The 22,557-nt window shown below is 39.1% G+C and overlaps 1 protein-coding gene across 2 annotated transcripts in view; it reads left to right on the forward strand.

Annotated features, from left to right (window-relative positions):
* Nucleotides 1–2,636: 2,636 nt before the first annotated feature.
* Nucleotides 2,637–22,557, forward strand: part of LOC111254068 (nardilysin-like) — a 30,468-nt gene continuing 10,547 nt past the window's right edge. Inside the window, exons 1-5 of one of the 2 annotated variants that reach the window (XM_022817540.2) lie at nucleotides 2,888–3,536; nucleotides 5,007–5,113; nucleotides 5,664–5,911; nucleotides 7,418–7,614; nucleotides 7,772–10,229. In XM_022817540.2, the coding sequence (XP_022673275.1) occupies nucleotides 3,395–3,536; nucleotides 5,007–5,113; nucleotides 5,664–5,911; nucleotides 7,418–7,614; nucleotides 7,772–10,170 (3,093 nt within the window). In that variant the 5' untranslated portion in view covers nucleotides 2,888–3,394 and the 3' untranslated portion in view covers nucleotides 10,171–10,229. Of the gene's footprint in view, nucleotides 3,537–5,006; nucleotides 5,114–5,663; nucleotides 5,912–7,417; nucleotides 7,615–7,771; nucleotides 10,230–22,557 lie in introns of those variants that run through there. The other variant, XM_086977251.1, reaches the window with a different exon arrangement.

Raw genomic sequence — 22,557 nt, forward strand, 5'->3', positions numbered from 1 at the left:
TTTTAAACTTAGATCGCCTTATGCATTTCTTTAGGAAAAGACACCCGCGTTATCACTGCCTTATCGCGGAAACTTGAGATATTCGATCATATTGAATCATTTATTGATCTAGACAGGAACTCAGGACTCTAGCATTTTTGAGGGAATTATGGCACCTTCACTATTTACTCTAATAACGTCAAGTTAAATTGTCCTATTTATGTCTTTATATATATAATACTCAAGTGTTTCTGCTCACTTCAATGATGCAAGCCATGCCCTAGAAAATATATATGCTCGCAGCTAAAGATGGCTTGTGATGACCAATCCGGAATTACCTTTCTCAGATTGCTCAGCCGCTTCCTTCAATTAATCATCATTGAAAAATAAAAAAATAGTAATAAGAGTAATGAATTCTTCTAATAATAATGAACTCTTTCACAAGGCTTATTCTGATTTTTTAGAATGTATTGCATTATTCTGTATTGTTTTACATCGTTCGCAATGTGTGAAAATATGCTTTCAGGTAACCGTTAAGAGAAATCACATAGCGTTCCGTACACATCTGCAGTTAGTAAATAGAAAGATGCTTCCATTCTTTTTTTTAACAAAGAATAATATTGTCAAGGCTGTTTTTAGATTGTTCGCGCGTAGGTACGTAGAAATAATCATTTTAGCTATACTAATTGGCTTTACATTTATTTTTAAGGATGTAAAGGAGAGGGTAACCAAATAGTCATTGCTTCCAGTAAATTTGTTTATTGTAAGAAATATTATGTTGACTCTTTCTGCCCGTGTAATGTTATTTTTTGCGTTCCTTGCATTATTTAATTAAGCTAGTAATATTAATTCATCCAAAGTTCATTTTGATACATGAAATTGAAGGTTTGCCCATATTTATTCAGTTTACTTAGGTTGAATGCTGATTTCGTTAACTCTTTTAATACAATTCATATTGTACATCCTTTATATACACGTAGCACTTGTGTAAAACTTTATATCTAATCCCACTATTTAATTAATACGAGGGAAGCTAGTTAAATAAGTAGTCTAAAAGAAAAGACAGAATGTTAAAAAAAATAGCAGGTAATGTAATTACTTTGGGTCATCTTGCACAATCTTAAGCAGAGTGACAACAATAACCAGATAAAATCACATGTCTGTCCAAGTATGGCTTAGAGTATTATTGATAAAGCATGTAGTATTATACGGAAAACAATACGTAACGCATGACCGATTTTCTTCTATGAAAATGAACTCTGCATTGAATGCAGAGTATGGATGAACGTTGGCATAAGGCCTTTGTGGTGTTATTGCGCACTTCCTATACCTTGCATCTAGAATCAAACGAAATACATAACAAGCTTGTATAGTTTTTTCTTATTGAAAAGCGTGCTCTTAATTAAACTCATATCCTAAGCTGTTCCTAAGTGACCTCGTTAAAACGAAGGGCTTATCGGAAGGAGAGTTACGAACTATGGTGCAGATACTTAATATTTGAAGCCGCTATACATTTTTTGGCGAGAGCCTTTTCTTTAGCGTAATTAAATACTGGCACTTAACATGAATAGTGACCCGATAGATCGCAATCAAATCATTTCGAGCTTGTGCAGGTGATCTGGTTATAATGGAAACATTTGAGATTAAAAATTGCTTAATTAAAAGTTCCGCTAAGTAAAATAAGACTCGCAGATGTTTAGTGAGTTGAACAACCTTTTGCCATTGCACGTTTAATTAACTCAAGCGTATGATCACGGAAGGCTTTATAACTGGAGACTAGTAAGGGCTAGTAGGTGATGTTAGTCGAAAGATGCGGGCCGATGAGCGGTTAAGATAAAAAAAATATGAGATATACTATCATAACGTGAGCTCGATTCCTTGATTATTCCCTTGTTTTTAGCTAGATCCATTTTATAGAGTATACATAATAATAAAATCTTAGTTGTGTTATCTCATATTAGACAACTAATTATTACCACGAAACCTTCGAATGCTCACCGACAGCAGTGCATCCGTTAGCAGGCAGAAGCCTTAGTTATTTTTTTGGTTCCTGAGCGCATCAGCACCAATTGCTGGGTACACCTAATGCTGTTTTTGTTCATTACCATATGATGCCTGTTCTTACTGCATATGTTGCCTATTAGAAACTCGTCAATCTTCAATTGTTTTCAATTCCAAATTGTAAACAATCTGCATGAATATGTAAGTAAACTAAACCAGTATTTATATCGGTGTCAACGAGTATCTATTAAGTTTACGGCTCTTTCGTTGAGCCAGGCTTTAAAGATTTTGGTGTGAAGCTTTCAGGCTAAACACCGCCATCAAGAAATAAACTTCTGTCAAAGTCTAGTACACCACAGTTCTGTACTTGTTAATTGCCTGATTGGTCAGAATACTGCTGCGTTAATATAGTGCTGCCTTATAAATGCTAAAACTAGTAACTTCTGAACTTCGGAAACTTGTTTACACAAGGTCCCGAAAGAGCTTGTTGACTCATAACTATCTGTTGTAGTTGTGCGTTCCCTTAGACGTTTCTTAAATCGAAACGTTTATTAGAGTATTGGGATACAATTGTACCTAATAAGCGTATTTTTCATCTTAGATGCTTTGGCATTTTAAAATCAACATTAGTTATACACTATACTCAGTCATTTGCGCACTCTAGAATAGGCGATAGCTATAGCGCGGCTTTTCAAACATCCCTTTCTGGCACTGGAAGTCTACATTTACACGAAACCTGCTACTTAAGTGCTGTGATCAACCCTATGGACTTTCTCTTCAAAGTCAACGTTATCATTCATGTTCTGTGCCACCAGCCAATTTTGACTGAGTAATTGGTCGAATTTTGTCTCGCTCATTCTTTGGTCCCTATTTGTTTTCGCTTGGGATTGTTTTGGTTCCAAGGTGCCATCTAGTCATAGCGGTGGCGCTGGGCTTAGGGATAATCGAACAGCGAAACTCGTTAGCCGGATTTCCCTTTGGTATTGGCACACCCCTTATGTCCAGTAACACTTCTGCATTTGTATTGTGCGCTACGGTACATTGAAGTTGTTAGTATATATGGGCACTACTTGTATAGTTTGAGTTGACGCAGCGTATGCGCGTTTCTATGCGGCGGTTAAGATGAACTAAGCTACTACAACAAAAACCAATACTGTCTGCTATATTAACATCGACAAGAGCGGTCACCGTAGCCGTTCTGGTTCTACGGCATCTGTCAATACGGCCCATACATGCGCCCCTCCCGGCGACGTTTGAACGAACATACGCTTCACTAGAACGTGCCATCAAAAATTCCCACGGATCTCGGCGAGGTTTGTGTGGCGCACGCAGAATATTTTCAGACACGAGGGCAGCAGAACTTGTCCAGAAGAACTTCCGAATCGAAATTTCACGGCACAGCACAACTTCTGGGATGAACATGATTATAAGTGAAAACGATAAACGACTGTACCGTCTTATAACGTTGAAAAATGGGCTCAAGGCGATGCTTATATCGTCCGCCAACGATACTGATGCTGAAATGAGGGATGACGAAGAAGAATCGAGGGAATCCGGTTAGTTTTTATTTTCGTTTAGACTTTTATTTTCTGTCGACATACGGGTTGCACTTCTTTTTTTTAAGCCCCCGTTTTTTTTCTCCGATTAATAATAGTAATCGCAAAAACGGAAACTGCTAACCATTTTTTCGGAACATCATCGTTACAAAAGTAAATGTGGATAGTATTTGTGCGAGTAATCTTTGATAAATGATTCTTTAAATCAGTGAGTGATTTCTTAATCTAATAATATCATAAATCGATAGCTCTTGGCTTACAGAAAAGCTCGTATACGATACAACGCGTTTTAGGTTAACTTGAAATTGTATAGAAAATGAGTTAGGGTATTGTAAAGAAATTTCTAAAAGGAACATCTCAGTCACAATAATAGAGGCATCGGATCTCTAGCCCGTCGTCCGAAAACAAATAGCAAGTGTTACTAAAGATTTTACTGCGAAATTTAAAAATGTCATCTACATTATTAAAATTCGATAGCTGCGAAGTAGCGTAGAAAGCTCTAGTCGCTTAAAGCAGCTCCTTAAACGTGATGATTATACAGTCAGAAAGAGCTGCGTCGTTCCACGTTGAAGAATTTTTTTTGGTCCAGTCGATGTAGTTATTTGTGAAAAACGTTTGTAGAAAGTTTGTAGTTATGCTCTATCCTCTCTTGGTATAGATTTTAAGGCTAACTAACACACAGCAAGCACTATTGTATCCTTTATTCTACTTTAGTGAATCGCTTGGCTTGCCCTGAGGGACTTGTTGCCCCATTGCATTACTTAGCGCTACTCTCATTCAATGCTTTAAGGAAAATTAGCACCATTGTTATGAGTAGGCAAATTTGTAACTGATGTGTAGAGTATAAGGACCCAAACAAAAATAACGTAATTTTTGTGGAGCAAATTGAAAATCGGTGTTCTTGTGTCGGTGTGACATCGTTTGCCTCCGCTTAAAACAAGCAAATATTACTTCAAAAAACACTGAAAGATAGAATCAACAGTCATCCGTACTCCCGCAGGAAACTTTCAACCAAGTATCGGTAAATGCGAAGCGAATGTTGCTGGTCAGTTCCTATAGTTTTCATTAAAAATAGACGTTAAAGGTGTGTACTCGAAATAATAATTTCGTCGAATTTATGCAGTAATTTTGAAAGGAAGCATGTTTTTTTTTCTTTGTCGTTTTGTACGACTGGACAAAACATAAAATAGTTTTTCTGATTTGCTAGTTTCAATACTACGCCGGCTGCTCTCAAGCAAGTTGTACTGCACTGCCGATTGAAGCGCTCCAAAATAGCGAGAACGTATCGTTTTCCTGTAAAGTATTCACTCGACAGTAATATATTATCTAAATTGAAGGTATGTAATTTGCTACAGAAGATTACGTAATGTGTGATCTAAAGCTTCAGGAATCTCTCTGTATTGGCATAAAACAATTATTACTACAACGACTGCTGTTTACATGCTAATGATAGAAACGTTCCAACTACAGGCGACGAAACGGATTCAGAGAGTACGGACAGGTCAGAGGTGTCCGCAGTATGTGCGAAAGAAAAGATGGCCGCAGCGGCATTGGCAGTACGGTGTGGCAGTTTCCAGGTTCGCGAGTTTTTTTCTAACATTCGTTAAAGCTTTTCATACGCACATCGAAACAGCTTTAAAGCGCCCAATATCACTGATATGTAACCTTATAGAAAGCAAAATTAAACGTTTTTTTTATCAATTCTTTAGAGCAATTACTTTTATGATTAGGTTGACGTGAATTCCATAGGAGGTAACAATACCTCATTACAGGGTACAATTGTTACTATATCTTGGTCTATACGTACATCTTTTTTTGTAATACAAACTGTAAGGCTATACGGCTAAACAAACTATTACTGGCTATTTTTTTTCATCATAGAGACTTTTTGATTTTGTAAGATGATACTATATCTTGGTGTATGTGAGATCCATACGATTAACCACTCGAGTTGTGTATTTTGGCCTATAGGGTGAGAGTAGGCAAACAACGTGACTTGGGTTCTCCGAAGGCGCTATCACACTACATTTAGCAGATCTGCGTCCTAGAGCCACACCCTGTTAAATTTCAATAGGATACGTAAACAAGTGTTGTATTTTTTCTTCCGTTGAATATGTGCAATTCTAGGAACCAACTAATTTAGGAGGGCTGGCTCATTATCTTGAGCATATGTTGTTTATGGGCTCAGAAAAGTACCCAGCCGAGAACGAGTACTCCGAGTTCATTTCGAAACACGGTGGTTCTGACAACGCTTTTACAGATTTTGAAATGACCGTGTATTTTTTCGACGTCAGCCAACCAGCATTTGCAAAAGCATTGGATATATTTGCAAACTCCTTCGTCAAGCCGCTGCTAAGGGAAGATTCGCTTGAGAGGTAAACACTGAGTAGTAGAAATCAATTTATAGTATCATTAACAAATGAAGAGGAATTATAGCAATCTTCATTGGGAGCAACTGTCGTAGAGAATACAAGATATATATCAATATATATATATATATGAGAATTCGTTTGAGGAATACAGCAGTAAATGAAATAATTGTTCATTACGTGCCACAGTTTCGTTAAAGAAGAGTTGGCAAGAATATTTGGAACTGATATTTGGTTAAGATATAAAGTTACCAAATTAAAACAATGTCGTTCGTTGAATGTTCCAAAAGTAGTCGTGATTGGAGAAGAGCTCGATTCTGGCGTTCCTAGCATAATATCATTGCTCCCAGTACGATAACGCATATATGGATATGTACAAAAAATATGCACCAGCTAATGGTCGCAGTTGGTGTTCGTAATCTGTATGGCACACAACTTAGATTGTATGGGTAAAAAACAGTGAAACTGACGTGAATTTCAAGAAGTTAATATTGTGGCTTAATGATGAAAATAACTCATTTGTGCGGATCATCTTGGTTAGCCTTTTTTTGTAATTTGGGGCGACAAACCTTTTTGACAAATTAGTGAAGAAATGAATTACGTTAGGTCTTGCAAATATGGCGTGAAATATAACCACTACAGCGTGTTATTGGTTGAAGAACTGAAACTTGCTGCCTTTCATAATTCTGAACAAGAACAAACCATATTGCTCTTGTCCTAGACTCAGTTACTCCATTCCAAGTATCGCGAAGCTTGTTTTTCGGCACAATATTTACACAGCACATGATACAAGCTGATTGGCGGTGACAGTCTGTTCTAGTAAAAATGTTTTGCCACATATCTTTTTTCACACTGCGTAATCGTTGTTTTTCGTTGTCTTAAATCAGTGATGTACTGTCGGAAACGCTTACAACACATCTGGTGTGATGATTTACTATCGTCATGTAGTCCTAACGTTAACTTCCCCCTAACTCTCGTCATTCTTTGTCTCGTGTGAAAAAAAATGCAAGTGACTACAACCAGCTAGCCTATATTTAATTGTGACATTTCTACGTACCTACTATGAGTATATAGTATAGTGAACAGGATGATTGTACCATGCGATGTAAACGCCAGAATAGATACTTTAGCGATTGTCAAAATATTACACTTTGAAATGCTTATTTTTTTCGTCTATTTTATGTTCTTGTCGGTTTTGTGTTTTACAGAATTGTAATTTCATTGGCGTAAATAATTCCTCTATTTACACAAAATATAGTGATGTGAGACTATATTTTGTGTACATTTATACACATTTAGTTTAACTGGTCTGTAGTAACGAATTTAGCGAATGCATTTGGCAGCCACTGTATTTTGTTGCGTGTTTTAGAATGATTTTCTATTAGATATTTATTTTTATTTAATATGATGTCTGTTCATATGCCACCTAATGAAAAGAATTTCCTCGGATGTGTAATTTATTATTTTTATTAAATGGTGATTTAAAATGCCACATAAACGTTTGATTTTCAGGGAAGTAGAAGCCGTGGAAAGTGAGTTCCAGTTACAACAGACGTCCGATACCGCCCGATTAGAACAGGTGCTCGCCGAACAGGCTGGAGTAAACCATCCAATGAGTCACTTCTGCTGGGGAAATCTGAAGTCCCTTCGTGAGATACCTAAGGAACAGGGAATCAATATTCGAGACGCGCTTGTGGACTTTTACAATAGTGAGTTGAAGCATTTCCGCCACCTGGCGATTTCTGTGCTACCCGTCTTACTTACTAACCGATTAAGGGCCGATTTGTAATAGTTGCACATTGCGCGGCTTGCTTCAACACTGCTATTTCTATATTCAACATTTGCGGTTGGTATGTAATATTACAGGTTATTATTCTGCAGAGGTCATGACTTTGTGTGTCCAATCAAAACATAGCCTCGATGAACTGGAACAATTTGTTCGCGATTCATTCAGTTCAGTGCCCAGAGGTAAACGTGTGCCTATCGTCTACCCGACTCAGCAGCCGTTCAGCAATAATCCGAACTTTTACAAGCTTTTCAAAGTGGTGCCTATAAATCGGGATGTAATAATAACCTTTAGATGGGTTCTTCCTCCGCAAAAGAGCCACTACAAGGAGAAGTGCCTCGATTATTTGGGTTACGTTGTTGGCCATGAGGGTCGGAACAGCATCCTGGACCATCTACGGAATAAGCAATGGGCATTAGAGCTAAGCGCAGGATCGGATGGTGACGGCTTTAATGATAACAAGATGTGTTCAATGTTTACGATAACAATCACGCTTAGTGAAGAAGGCGCTCGAAACATTGCTGTGGTGACAAAATACGTTCATCAGTATATGCATATGCTGCGTAAAAAGGGTCCACAGCGTTGGCTTTGGGATGAGCTCAAGGAAATCGCCGAATTTGATTTCCGATTTCAGGAGGAAGAGGAGGCTCAAGATTACGTTTGCGGTGTGAGTCAAGCAATGCAAGACTTTCCTGAAGAACACTATCTTTGTGGCAGCGATCTGTTTATGGAATACAATGCCACAAGGATTCAGGAACTCTTAAACTACATGACGCCAGAAACCTGCAACATCATGTATTACAACTGCGAATTTCAGAAGCACCCGGATCAATTCCCCTTGCGCGAAGCCTGGATGAATGTTTCATACAGTATCGAAGATTATCCTGAGGAATGGACCAGTCTGTGGAGAGATGACCCAGAATTCCAGCAAGCGTTGGATTTTCCTGAGCCTAATCGGTACATTCCAACGGACTTCTCAATAAAGAACGATGAAATGTATTGCAATGAGGAGTTCCCCATCGTCCTCGTCGAGCGCGCAGCTTCTAAGCTTTGGTTCCGAAAGGATGAGAAGTTCCTTGTACCTAAGTGTTTCATAAACGTGCATTTGGTCACAAAAATGGCGTATGCGAATGTGAAAAAAGCCGTGTGTCTTGATGCAATGAGCGACATTCTTAGCCAACTGTTAGCTCAGACGAACAATTATGCAGAAATGGCATCTCTTGAATATGAGCTTAACGGCTTAAATTCGGGAATGACGATTACATTCAGCGGTTTCAATCACAAACTTCCTTTATTATTCGAAACAGTGATGAATACACTAGCCACGTTTGACTGTCCCGAGGAGCTATTTAACACAATTAAGCTCAGTTTGCGAAAACACTATTACAACAATGTCCTTATTAATAAATACTACGGCGACGAAATTCGTTCAGCCATAGTGCATCAGAAGCATCACATTATGGCCAAACGGCGTGAAACGCTGAAAGCGATAACAAAAGATGACATTGTTCAAAACGCTCGGACACTCTGCCGCAGCGCGTATGTTGAGGCCTACATACATGGAAATACTACATCATCCGAAGCTCTTCAGCTTATAGAAAATTTAGAAAGAAAACTAACAGCGACCCCAGCTGACAAAAAAATAGAACAACTGCACGCCATCATCGAGGAAGAAGTTTACGTTCGCCTTCTCAGCATTAACCCCGAAGATAAAAATTCGAGAATTGTGAATTATTATCCCTATGGGCCTGCACACTTCTACGAAGAGACATTAATTCAATTCCTCGTATACCTGATGGAGGAACGTTGCTTCAAAGAACTACGTACGGAACAGCAGCTGGGCTATGATGTTCGATGTAGTGGCAATATCTACCAGGGTGTGATTGGTTTTTCTGTGTCGATTTCACCGGCAGCAACAAAGTTTACACTTACTCATGTCGATGAAAAAATTGATGAATTCGTTGACGATATGGTAAAGATGGTTGAGGAATTAGGCTTCGACGAGTTTAGTACGGTTAAGAACGCTTTAATCAAGATTAAACAATGTGTTGACTTATCAATGGAGGATGAACAAAAGAGAAACTGGAACCAGATTGTGCAGTTCCAATACCAGTTCGATAGGAATCAGCTAGAAACAGAGTTCCTTAAGACATTAGAACTGGAACGCTTTCGAAAGTGGTGCTTGAAGGTATTACCGTCAAAAAACCGTGATCGAAGAAAACTATCTGTACAGGTTGTTGCGTATGGAAAAGAAGCCCTCGAGGAATGCGAGGGCGGTGAAGAAATTTGGAAAAAATTTGAAGAAAAGGGTGAAAAAATGGAACAGGAGGATGCTGACCCTGAGATTCCACCAATAAAGATGCTTAAACCAAAAAAACCCGGCAGCAAGAAGTTCATCGATGATTTTGAAACGTATTTTGCTTCACTCAAGTACTACCCACCTGTCTCACGAAGTCCGAAAGAAGTGATTGATTTTTGACTTCGATATATGAACGTATAGAATGGAAGGTGAATAAATGTTGAGTTTATACGAAACAATTTGGTCAGTTATTTTATTTACAACGTGCATTATTCGATGCAATACTCCGCAATACTCATTTTCGGGTATGCTCTTGACTTCTTATTTACAAAACAACGCAAGGTTGTTAAAAGGAGTCAATTACCGGTTGAAGACGTTCGATTGCTACTAGAAATGCGACTCTCTGCGCCTGCCGTAAAAAAATTTTACTTGAAAAGGCTTAGACTGGGACATGGGACAACCTGTATATATAATAGAGCGTCGCTTACTATTATCATAAATCCATTAGTTATTTGGCTATAGATTTGCATATGTTTAAAATATTGTCATGTCCTGTTCAGTACAAAAAAAAACACCAAAGATTTTGCGGTAATTCAATGCTACTTCCTAGCAGAGAAAACGAAATATTTATATTGAGAGCTAAAATGAAATGTTCACCCACTGCATAACAGGCGCGTTGTTCGGTAATTGTTCTGAGACAATTTTTAACGTACTCAAAAACGTCTTTTTCAATTTATCATTTACCGAGGCCTTATGGCATTATTGATTGATCATATGGTTATATACATACCAATTTTGGTCATTGTAACGAAAACGTTGTTGTATTATTTTAGCATATGGTTGCCGGTGTTTTCCCATTTAGTTTCTTTAGGGACGCAAGTTATCGAGCTGATCCTTCATTGTCTTGCTCGTGCAACAGGTCTTAAAAAATATTTGTTGATGTTGCCTGAATTGCCAATGCAACGCAAGTTCGTCGAAGTTATACTGATCCTTCTTAACATACGTGTGTAGTGATTAACTTACATGCTTCCCATGTACAACTATCTTCTTTTTTTTTTAACTTCATCGCCTATGTTGTGCAGTAAATATGGATAGCGCAACCCGAATCACCCGGTCATATTAGACTGTTTAACAAGCAATCGTTCTCGGGACTTTCTATTTTGGCTGTTTAACCGAACAAATGTGCCTATCTGAATTAGACAAAAGCTATTGGGAAGACTGCAAAAGACAAGGCCGGAAGACGAAGTTATATAATAAATAACCTTCAGAGACCTGGTATTACTTTGGCAATCATTATTTTTGAAGTCTGAAGCTCATGAGTGAACTTGTTGAACTGCTCTGAACGGAAAGGATGACCCACTTGTAGTCAAAGAGAAACTACCAAATGAATTTATTCTCGTTTGCTTATCTACTCAAATAATACATGTGTCCTTTTCGCGCCCATATTGATACGATAAGTTAATTAGCTTTCGCCTTCAACATACACTTATTTTATGATTTAAACTTTTTCACGTCTTCATGATATTATCCACTAATTCCGTTCGTTCCATAAATTGGCATATAGCTGCGTATTTATGCATTGGCCTCAGGACTAAATTGCATTTTCGTTATTTGTATCAGTTTTTCTCTGGTGTTTCCCACTGACTAACCGAGACAAGATGCAGATGAGGTGCATTCACAGAGAACAAGGAATATACTTAAACCAGTTAAGTTGCATATGTGAAACCGAAAGTAAGATCCATGATGCAGTCATGCGACGGAAGAATAGAGAATTCGGATACAAAACATCGAGTCAGCGGCGAAAAAGACGGATGAGGAAATGATTCCGGCCCTAGTGAGCTGGCCTGTCGGTATCTAAAACGTTTATCGTTGTCCTTATCTTCTTTTCTTTTAATGCAGACATTACGACAGAACACACAAATTGAGAAAAGGCTTCACTAACTTCGCGCTTTTTTTCGTAGTATAAAAACAATGTAATTCTGTGAATATATTCAAACAACAAATATTTACGAAGAAAGCTGGCCGTTATACTTATCTAAGATTGCTGTCACTCTTAGAAATAATTTCATTTTAAGTTTACATTTATCACAGTGCTTCATCCTGTGATGCGCTTCTCGAGCTACCATTAGGTTATAATTTAGTGACCATGAATTTTGTGCATTTTCATCGCATTATTTCCTTTTATTACGTATATAGATCTTGTATCATCTGTTGCATTATATGGTTTGGATCAGGTCTTTATTTCTTGGCCTTTCGTCCTAATCCGCCTGACCAACATAATTCATGTTAAACGATTTTCACATTACCTTTGAGAAAACCTTGTGTTTAGTTTAACATAGTTCTCTTTCTTTTAGATACATGCATTGCACACCTACAACGAAATCTTTGAACATCTTTTGCTTTAAAACTTCGATAGCTCTCCAGCGCGTTCACTCTGCGAATTCAATTTAACCTTAATAAAACCCAATGCTATTTAACTCTTTGATGGTCGAGCATAAAGCGAATGTTCAGCGATTCTATGCGTATCATCTCTAGGTGTACGTATAATAGAGTTCGTTTTCATTCACTTAACCCTTGTCTACTTGTTCATTCTATCCTGGCTCAAGTGTTTCTTCTGGCTAGAATTTTCTCCAATCTTGTACTTAATTCTAGTACGAAAATAACAAAATTTGCTTTATCTACTTAAAATCATCTCGGAAAATGGTCACATTTGATTTCATCTCACACGTTAAGCCATCGTGTATAGCAGTCCATAATTTCAGTGCATAGTCTATGTTCACCATACGTAACCGTTTGTATTATTACATAATTCAACTACAATGTTGATTTATAACGTCGATTTGTGTTTAGCGACTGTTTAGAGAATACCCGCCCAATTAAGGATAAAGCACGCTGCGTTGCAGGTACAAGTTATGCTTGACAGAGGTATATTTAACGTTTGTTTCGCCTTGACGTATAAGCTACTTTGCAATGCAAAAGGTTTTGTCATGTTTGGAGCTTGGCCAGCAGTGTCTCACAGCTATCAGACCTTAAGACCCTCAGGATACTGCTAGGGTCTGCGCGTGCTTAACCCATAGCCGTCTCACGATCTTCATAATCGCCTTCTTCCTGTCACTGTAACGTGGTTCCTTTTCTAGAGAAACTACTGTCACCAGACCTTTGTTAAATTTTTGATGCCTCAAATCGTGGCCGTCGTTTCCTTGCGATGTCTACAGTGTCATCTATGCCCGCACCTTTAGTGGGCTTCGAATCACTCACGTGCGTTCACGTTTTTCACACTCTTCCTCCACCTTGGGAAGATCGGATGTCAATAGATTTGGAATCCATACGGAAATTCCTCTCTAAGCAAGTTCTTCTATTTTTGAGAAAAATATCCATAAGATCCATATTATTATGCAAGTGGCCAGATTCAAATATGCAAAGCTACCTTATAATATTAGGCTCACTATCTTGTTGCCTGTTACAAGTACAAACGTGAAACAACTGTTTATGCGATTATATACACACTTTATGAATCAAACTATAGACTACGGTCTGTTTCATCGTACTGACCTTGTTGTACTGAGCTTGTTAGTATGCGTTTCTTACGATAAACAACAAAGAATAACGATATATACATGAGCGCTTGTACGATTAAGTTCAAAGATTTTAGTTCTTTGCCTAATCTATTTAATTTTCTTTTTAGCCTGCATGTCCACCATATTCTGCAACTGTGTTACTCATTTTATCGGCCGAGTATTAACACTGGTCAACTGGACTATAGTTACGGTTAAATGCTCCTCAAGAGCTCTGCTATATTCCTATCCTTTTATTCGGCCTCTTCCAATACTGCTTAATGTATGCCGCAACACAGGTTGGCCTATAATAATACTATTCATAATGTTGATCATATGATATTTGCATATTTTGTATTATATCATAAACATCTATTCGCATCCCTTTTATAAAGCCGTACTTAACTGAGCTTTTTCTCAGTTTTTCCCGGGACTTTTAAAAACCCTCGACCGTAAGTGACGCAATACTCCTATTTCTACGTCATTGGAATCGTACTCGAATATGGCGTGCGCAAAAAATCCTATAACGGGTCGCCGAAGTCGAAAATCCAACAAGGGTCAACCACTGAGATGTGCCTAGGTTAATCAATAGGTGTTAAATGTGCTTGTTTCTAAAACAGTCACTGAAGTCAGCATCTGCACTTTGGACGTGGTATAATAATTTATACGAGGTACCAAATACTTCTAGTCTAATCCTCATTATAGATCCTTCGCGCACGCGTGATAAAATTTCCACTCAATAACGTATAAGGACTAGCAATAAGCAAAAATACCTGTTGCTAGTGAATTTTGGAATGTTCTGGAAGTCTCGTTTTGAAAACTAGGATTTAGCTGGCCCATATTCAGGAACGTTATTTTAACACACTAAACGTCTCGAATACGATTGCCAAATCGAACTGCTCAAGCAATATAGGGCACAAAATGTTAGCAAAACATTAACAGCGCAAACATATGTTTCTGGTTACTGAATGTATACAAACTTTTGTTATGTGCTCTCGATACTTGGGTGCGATATCTATAGCGGTTACGGTCAACGCCTGTGTTTTGCTGGAAGATGTTTAGCTACAGAGAAGTCTAGTACTCTTCATATTGGAGTTTTTAAAGCTGAAGCCTGAAAATAACGTTTCCGCTGTATATCCTCGTGCTGTAATCACACTTATTGGAGAAAACCCTGTGTGTGTCTGAATCTATTGGCATTGCTTGAAAAGAACGAATTCCTGTTTTGGCGTCCGAAACATATTTTGGAAGAAACAGCCCGTAATTTCTTTGGTTTGTTGGGTGAACGTGTTCCAGTAATCAAGCGGTTATTTCAGCGGTTCTAATTCCTTCAAAAAACTATTACCAATGTACGGTGTTTAGACTACTTCATTGTGTATCTGTTCTTCCTACATAAGTACTTATCCGAGTAGCAGTGGGCCTTCTAGGTATTTTTTGTGAACTTCGGCAAGTTCATAATTCTTGGACGCATTTCTTTATTAATACTGATTTTGGTTGCCGAAACGCAGCATTATCTTATTTTGAAGACTTAATTCCGGTACACTTTTAAAGAGGCTCTTAGCTTTTAAACGGCCATATCTTCATAAACGTACACTTTAATAGAGCTTACTAAGGGTTTCGTCCAGTAGTTTATAATCTTCTTCATAAACTGCAATCAACATCGTATAGGGCCTCTAAGAACGAGACAAGATCACGTTGAAAAGTATATTTGTATAACGCTGATATGAGCTTACATGGTTTGCACTACTAGTAGGTTGTTGCAAGTTCTGCCATTTTGACTTCTTTAAGCACTTCATCAGTGTAACTAAGGAGGCAAGCTAGATTGCTTAGTACGGCTTTAATCAACTTTGGCTGAGTGGTGTTGAAACCTGAGAACAGAGTAGACACAGTCTACTATAGTAACTGCATACTGAGGGATGCTTATTCGCAAAGTAAAGATATGCCCTGTGCTCGATGGATTGCACAGATATACTTGAGAAATGTGTGATGATGAAAAAGTAAGTAACTGATGCTAGCTTTTGCTAATCAGGAAACTTGCCGCAAAATGCGCGTAATCGAAATCGATATGAAGTATCAATAAAAAAAACCATGACTGCGGGCGAAATTTCGAAAGTAAATTAGTTGAACAGTTAAATTGAACGGTCAAAGACGAAATCTAACGATATGTTGACCTATCTTTTATATGAGGCTGAGAAGACAAATTGACAACTACTAACGACCTCTTTGTCGAAAAATCTAATGGGATCTACCTCTTTTCTGCAAACTTGGCTCTTTCGGTAAACAGGAAAATTTCGACTCAAAATCTATTACCATCAAAAGGTGGCTATTGCAATTTACGTAAGCCTAATATTATAAATACACCACGTCATGTGACTTTATATTTCTTTGTTAGATCTTTGATTTAGTGTATGAGGTCTTATGTCAAAGACTTCACGCTCATTGTACGTAAATAGACAGCGCATCGCGCATACCTACAAGAAGTTTCATTTCTGCCCATTTGCCTATATTTACAACCCTATTACTTCGCTTGACCAGAAATTGATTATACAATGTACTTAGGTCTGTTCCTTATGATTCACACCTTCCGTAGGCAGTTGCTATCGACAGCTCAAGTCGATCCGTAATTATCGTCCGTATCCCCCCACGAAGTAATGTTCTGCTTTTCGTATTTCGCTTTTTGCTGTAGCTCTTATAAAAGTGAACTATTAGAAGGTGCCGTTACAGATTTTAATCTCTTCAGCGTTCCTGCATTTTTTCTGGGTCAGCAAGATGAATGTTTCCGAATGTACACACCTCTTCGCTAATTTAAACCCGTTCAGACTTTACATTCAGAGATTGCTAAGGTTATTTAGCCATTCCACTGTTCCACATAATTTGCTTGCGCATTTTCTTGTGAGTGCCGTGCTTGGTAAGGCTATCAGCTTGTTCATTATAAAGGATTCCTGCGTGAGCCGGAACCCAGTACAACGGTATTTTTTGCTTAGTAAAGCATGTAAAACACTATCGCCTGGGCCATGTTTGCATTCTGTCCCAGTGACCTAAATTGGGGTTACCTATCACAGTGCATGAATTCTGTGGCCAGGTGTTGACAAAGCCAAAGTGACCCTGTGGGCAGTTTTGCTAGAGCTAGCAGCGCTTAATCTGAGTAACGGTCAGACGCTAGCTGATGAGACAAATCAAGCCATCTTTGATGTTGAATGTGGCGTGCGCGCCGATTACGTTGAGAAGATCAACGAGATTCGAGATATATTTATTTTCAAAGACGCTAATGTCTAAATCTTGTTTACGAATACAACCGCATCCGAATTGCAGTAGTACCTATGAAATATACACCTTTCTCTGTCTTTAGCCTCATGGTTGTTTTAAATAACTGTTTGAGCTCTACGAAGAAACCTTATTTTCATTCAACATAGGGCTCGGAGGAGTCTCTTTCTCGCCTGTGCCTTGCTCACTCTTGTTTTTCGTTAAGCTTTCATCACGGGCTTAGATACTGCTATTTAACCCTCTTCAGCCTCATGTATTCAATTTTACACGACGTTGGCTCCAGATAGAAGCCTCAGCCTTCTTAAAACTTCTGCCAGTTCTTCCTTTAGTATGAGTCGCATTGTCACACAAGCCAGTTTAGCATGTTATGGACTAGTCACTGTGCGCTTTTTCAGTCCTAGGAGGATTCGTTTGCAAACATACGTGCCTAGCAAAGATCTGTGTGCGGTGATAGATCAGTTTCCCAAAGATCCTCCCGTAGCGCTTTTTGTTTTCCGGCATCAAGCTCCTAACTCAAGTAGTGAACCGACCGCTGTATTTTCTGACCCCTGTTGTAACTTATTGGGTGCGTTCTTTAGGATAAGCATATGATCGCTACATATCTCATCCTCTCCTCGGCCATGATATCTCACGGTAACGTTATATTTACAACTATGGCGGCAAGGATCAAAGTGGTTAGGAATACAAACTCTCCTTTGGAGCGTCTGCTGTACGTTCCTTATGTATCTCTCCAAACTAATATAACAACTCCCGCACTTCTTTCTGTAAATAATAATATCGGCGTCTACTTTTTTAAAGGCTCATTCAGGCTGGTGTCCTCTAATCTAACTTGCCATATTGCCCAGTACTATATTTGCTTTGTTCTCTTCTTCCGTCTCGATCCTGGCAATGGTCGCTTGCGTCAGGTGGTGTGCGTTAACTCTTCTATCTTACCTCTCCTGACATAAGTAGTCCAAGCACTCTGCCGCAAAGAAAATTCCGCAATGCTGGTCTCATGACAAGGCTCGTAGAATCCTCTTCGTTACTTCTGTGTTATTTTCTACATAGATTCTTCGGTCACCTTCGTAGAAGACATGATAGTAGTCGAAGAAACGGATCTCGAGTCGTGTTTATCACCAACCGCTTCCCGAACGACTCAAGCACTATGGTTCGAGGCAAATTTTGAATTGATTCGTATTTTAGCTCAACAAACAAGATTGAGTAAAAGAAGAGGGTTGTTCACTATATTTGTAATGTGGTTTTCAGGTCTTCCTTTGGCGCCATGCTCGATAGTTACACGTTTTATTCAAACAGCACAAGTTTCCAAAGACCCTAAGTTTATTTGCGGTCGGTTTTGAAACTTTATTCGCGCAAAAGACCTAAACTTGTGAAAAAATGTCCGGTCTACACGTACCATACAATACCATAGCCAATTACTTGGTCCTAAAGGGGTTTGTTCATTATTGAAATGTAAAAACGCAAGCAAAATATGTGCATGTAGAGCCTATGACTTTAAGAACGCTGAAATTCTCACTGTGTTCGATGAAAATCATGTCTTTGCCTTCGCCAGATTGCAGAAAACACAGGAGAATCTGAATCGACCGTTCGAAGAGATCTATTGAACAGCAGTTGCGCCAACCGTGTTCCTCATGACTTGACGACCTACCGGTTGATGCATTGTGTATACACTGCCAAACATTTTCATGAACTATACGAAGATATTTTTTTCAGCAAAGATGGCGGGTGATGGAAATCGGATAATCTAAAGTAATGTAACATAGAGTAGATCATGGTCAGACTACGTCATAATCGATAGCCAATCCGGGACGCCATAAAATGAACATAATGCGGTGCATCTGGTCCAATTTTAGGCAAGCGCTTTTTTACGAGCTACCCGCAAACAGCCGAACTATTACCTCAGACACGTACAATAAATCGTCTGGCCGTCTGAGGAAATGCATCCAAGGAAAGTGCTCGGCTTTGATTAATAGAAAACGAGTGATGTTTTATTATGACAACACCCGGTTTCGCAGACATTCATTGTTCTGCCAAAAAAAATTGTTGGAACTTAATTAAGATGTTTTGCCTCTCCCACTTTGTAGTATCGACTTGCTAGTGTCGATTATCACATTTCGATAAGTTTGTCGCAAATAAAAATAGGAACTTCAACAAAAATTAAATTGAAAAGCTGCTTGAAGGTGGGCGAAGATTACCGCTAATAGCAGTCAATACAATTTTGGTAAACATCGCCTAAAGAAAATAAATGTTTTTGTTCAAAATTAAGTAAAATTCGAATGTGCAATCAATTCTGTGAAGGCCAAGGAGATACCTCGCGACGTCGACTCGGATGATGCAAATTTTCCAATGTGAAGTATGTCTTGTACATAGTTAAATGTCTATGAGGATACAGAAGTGATTTGCTAACCCCAGTTGCGCTATTTTTACAGGCTGGCTACTATAATTGCATGGAATTCGAAAAGGATAGATATATGATCAGCACGGTAGAAAGTTCCTCGGAGACACTAGTTACCTCACGATCTGGGTTAGAAGTACATGTGCTGTGCGTTTCCCTCTTCGTTCAAGGCGGAGAATTGGTAAATTATATTACTATCCCAACAATCGAGGACTTCATGAAGTAGGTTCTGGCAACATTGACGACGCGACACCTTGAATTATTGCAGCCGTTTGATAGGACAATTACGACGCTTGCAACGAAGCCGGACCTTAAAGAGACGTTGAAGGTTACACAATGGACCTGTGTGGAGATGCAACTCTGGCGCTGCTCTTCCCGGAAACCTTGGAGAATATCGATATCCGCGTATTGACGGATATCTGGACAACTAGCTCTTTCAACTTACCGCATTTTCTACCCGCTGTCATGCGATAAAGAGCAACGGAACAGGCCGCCTTACTGGAGGCATCATTGTTTTTTACAGTCGTAAGATAGGCTATCTTACAGCGTTCCTGGAACGACATTGCCTTACGGGGCCTGCGACTAAGTTTTGAAGCAATCTATGATCGGCCGATTTACTTAAAATCAACGTACATATTGGTGAGAAAACTCGTCAAAGGACTGGAAGCGTTGTCTTCTTTTTCTGCCTCTCCTCTGGTTATTGCCGGTGACTTTAACGATCGCCTCGACTAGCCGAACTGGAGTCACACTACAGGTTTTCAAGACATGCTCGCGGACTTCGGTTGTTGGGTGCTCAACCCCACCTCGATACCGACTTTTTTAAGATATGGAAGAATTCGGTTCTTGATATATTTGCGAGAAACGTAACCAGGGATAGAGTGAAACTTCAAGCTGAGAATTATTCTCTGTCAGAAAGATCAAGTAGTTGTGCTCACATACCAATGACAATAGACCTCATTAACCAAATTGTATCTGTACTGTAGAATCCCAAGCTTCGTTGCAACAATTAGACGTAGACGAGCTCCTGAAACGCACTCATAGCATATTTCCTATATCTGACGTGGTGCATGTCTAAGCATATGCGCAGCATCCGGCTGAAATTCTTTACGATGTAGTCGGTACGGCCGTCGACCGCAACTGACTGAATCTCCAGCTAGCATTTCAGGTGCGCCGTAGTTTTGGTACCGTGCCGAACGGCACCGTTTCATAAATGTTTACATACTACTATAGTAATTTAATTCAGCACACTAAGACGCTATTTTGTTAATAACGCCTAAAGGAGAGGGTGATCCAATTACGCTGTTATCATGGCGAAGAAAAGTGTTCGTTATAAGCTGCTTTTCGGCTTGTTGAATAATAGACTGAACAACTACTTAAAATGCGTACACGCCATCTCAACAGAGCCACATGTGTTCCGGAGGGAACGCTTCACAGTAATGGCATGCAGGATTCCGATAGCCGATGTCAAGAGAGCACCGGCACGCCGCTTAATTTGCTGTACGCAGAGTTCATCGACTTCAGAGCACTCTTCGACTCGGTATATACAGAAAAAAAAAATTATCCTCACGCTGGTCGAGATGGGCGTTTTTATTCATCCGAACTTTTTCTTTTCTTTGAGGTTTGAGAGGGACAGCTCGAGCCCGTTCTTATTCTCCGTCTTGCTAAAGGGCCTCCTCAGCTAAATAAAACAGCCGAAGAAGTCCTGTTGTTGAAAGACTTGTTGATACACGCGACGAATAGGTTCCAAGTGCAGCAAGTTCTCACGCGGTTGCGTAGGGTAGCTACGTTTGAAACTGCACACTTGACCAAGGCGGAGGCGATGAAGTTTAGAAGGAGAAACGGACAATGGCTATTGAGATCTTTGAGACTATTGAGAAGGTTAGCTTTTGCCTCCACGAGCTGGTTTTGGTTCCTGGAATCTTTTTCTCCCTAAACTGGCAGAGATTTTACGTGGCACGTTACCGAGATATGCAGAAAGGGCTGCATGGACAATTAAATCACTATCACAATAGAATTGCGTTGTTCCACCCATCTCAATGTGGTTTCGATCGCAAAGTATGAGATATACGTCATTTTAAATGACTTTACAGTGGTCATAGCCTCCTTCCTCAAAAGCACACTGTGACTAAACATAGTGACCCGAATCTCGCCTCGTATATCTTCTAGTTGACTCACCAATGTTGCTCGGGAAGCTACGCAATAGCTTTGCGCCTCCAACAACGGAAGCCTTTAAGAAGAACTTTGGAAGCTGGCAGCAAATGTTCGTAGAGACTTATAGGAATTTCTTTGCTTCGGATGCGATGAGGTACAACGAGTGTAACAGAATAAACAGGCTAAACAGACGCACCGTCACTCGCTTTGCCGTGGATTGTTTCCATCATGCATTACACAGAAAACCAAGTTTCCATCAGCCTACCGGAATATGTAGGTGCCTCAGATATGTGGAAAATGGTGATAAGTATCATGCAGTTCATCGATTCATAGTGCTATCTCTACAACATATGGAAAATCTCTCAATTTACTTTCATTAGCTCAACAAGATTCGTATATCAATATGACGCATTGTTTTAAATAGTTCTATATATTCTCTCTGACGTCGCAATATTGCGTTGTTGACCTTTCTTTGTCGAGTCTTTGACTACCAACAGCAAAAGTAAGTACATAAAATTTGATCTAATTTCTCTACAACTTACTACCATGTTAAACAGCATGTCGTTTCGGGTAATTTTTTCGTGACGATTGGGAGAACCATTGTATGAGCCCTTTAAATAGAATTGTGATGGTTTACATGGTCGGTCTGGCTGTGCGAGGTAGAGCGGTGAAACCTGCAATATAAAGCGTGATTGTTCGTAGGGCACAAACCTTGTAGAAGTTTCAATGACCTTTAAGTTAAATAGTTTGGTATTAGATCAAAAAGGTGCTTGGTTTAAATAACTAAATTATTTTGATCCCGAGGTATAATATGCAATTTAATGGTTGCATCTGAATCAGCTTACCTAGATGATTTTCTTATCTAATCAGCGATCATTGCATCAGTATTACGCACACCAACTATAAATACCATATAATTATTGTCTTTACTATAAACATATCTTTGCGCTAATTCGTGATATGCTACGCAGATATGGAGTCGATCTGTGACACTAGATACTCTAAGTGCGCCAATGATATTACATGTTAAGGGGGTCCGCATATTTGTTTGAACTTACTGTTATCTCACGAGATATGCGATCTTAAGGTCCCGATAAATTTGCATCCTAACTCCCGAACTGTACTATTATCAAGAGCATCAACTCCAGCGTTGTAACTTTTCTACTGCAGAAGTTGTTGAAAAAAGGCAGCCGTTAAGAATTGTTTAAA

This window comes from Varroa destructor, unplaced genomic scaffold, assembly GCF_002443255.2.
Source record: "Varroa destructor unplaced genomic scaffold, Vdes_3.0 BEIS01000001.1, whole genome shotgun sequence".
Lineage (NCBI taxonomy): Eukaryota > Metazoa > Arthropoda > Arachnida > Mesostigmata > Varroidae > Varroa > Varroa destructor.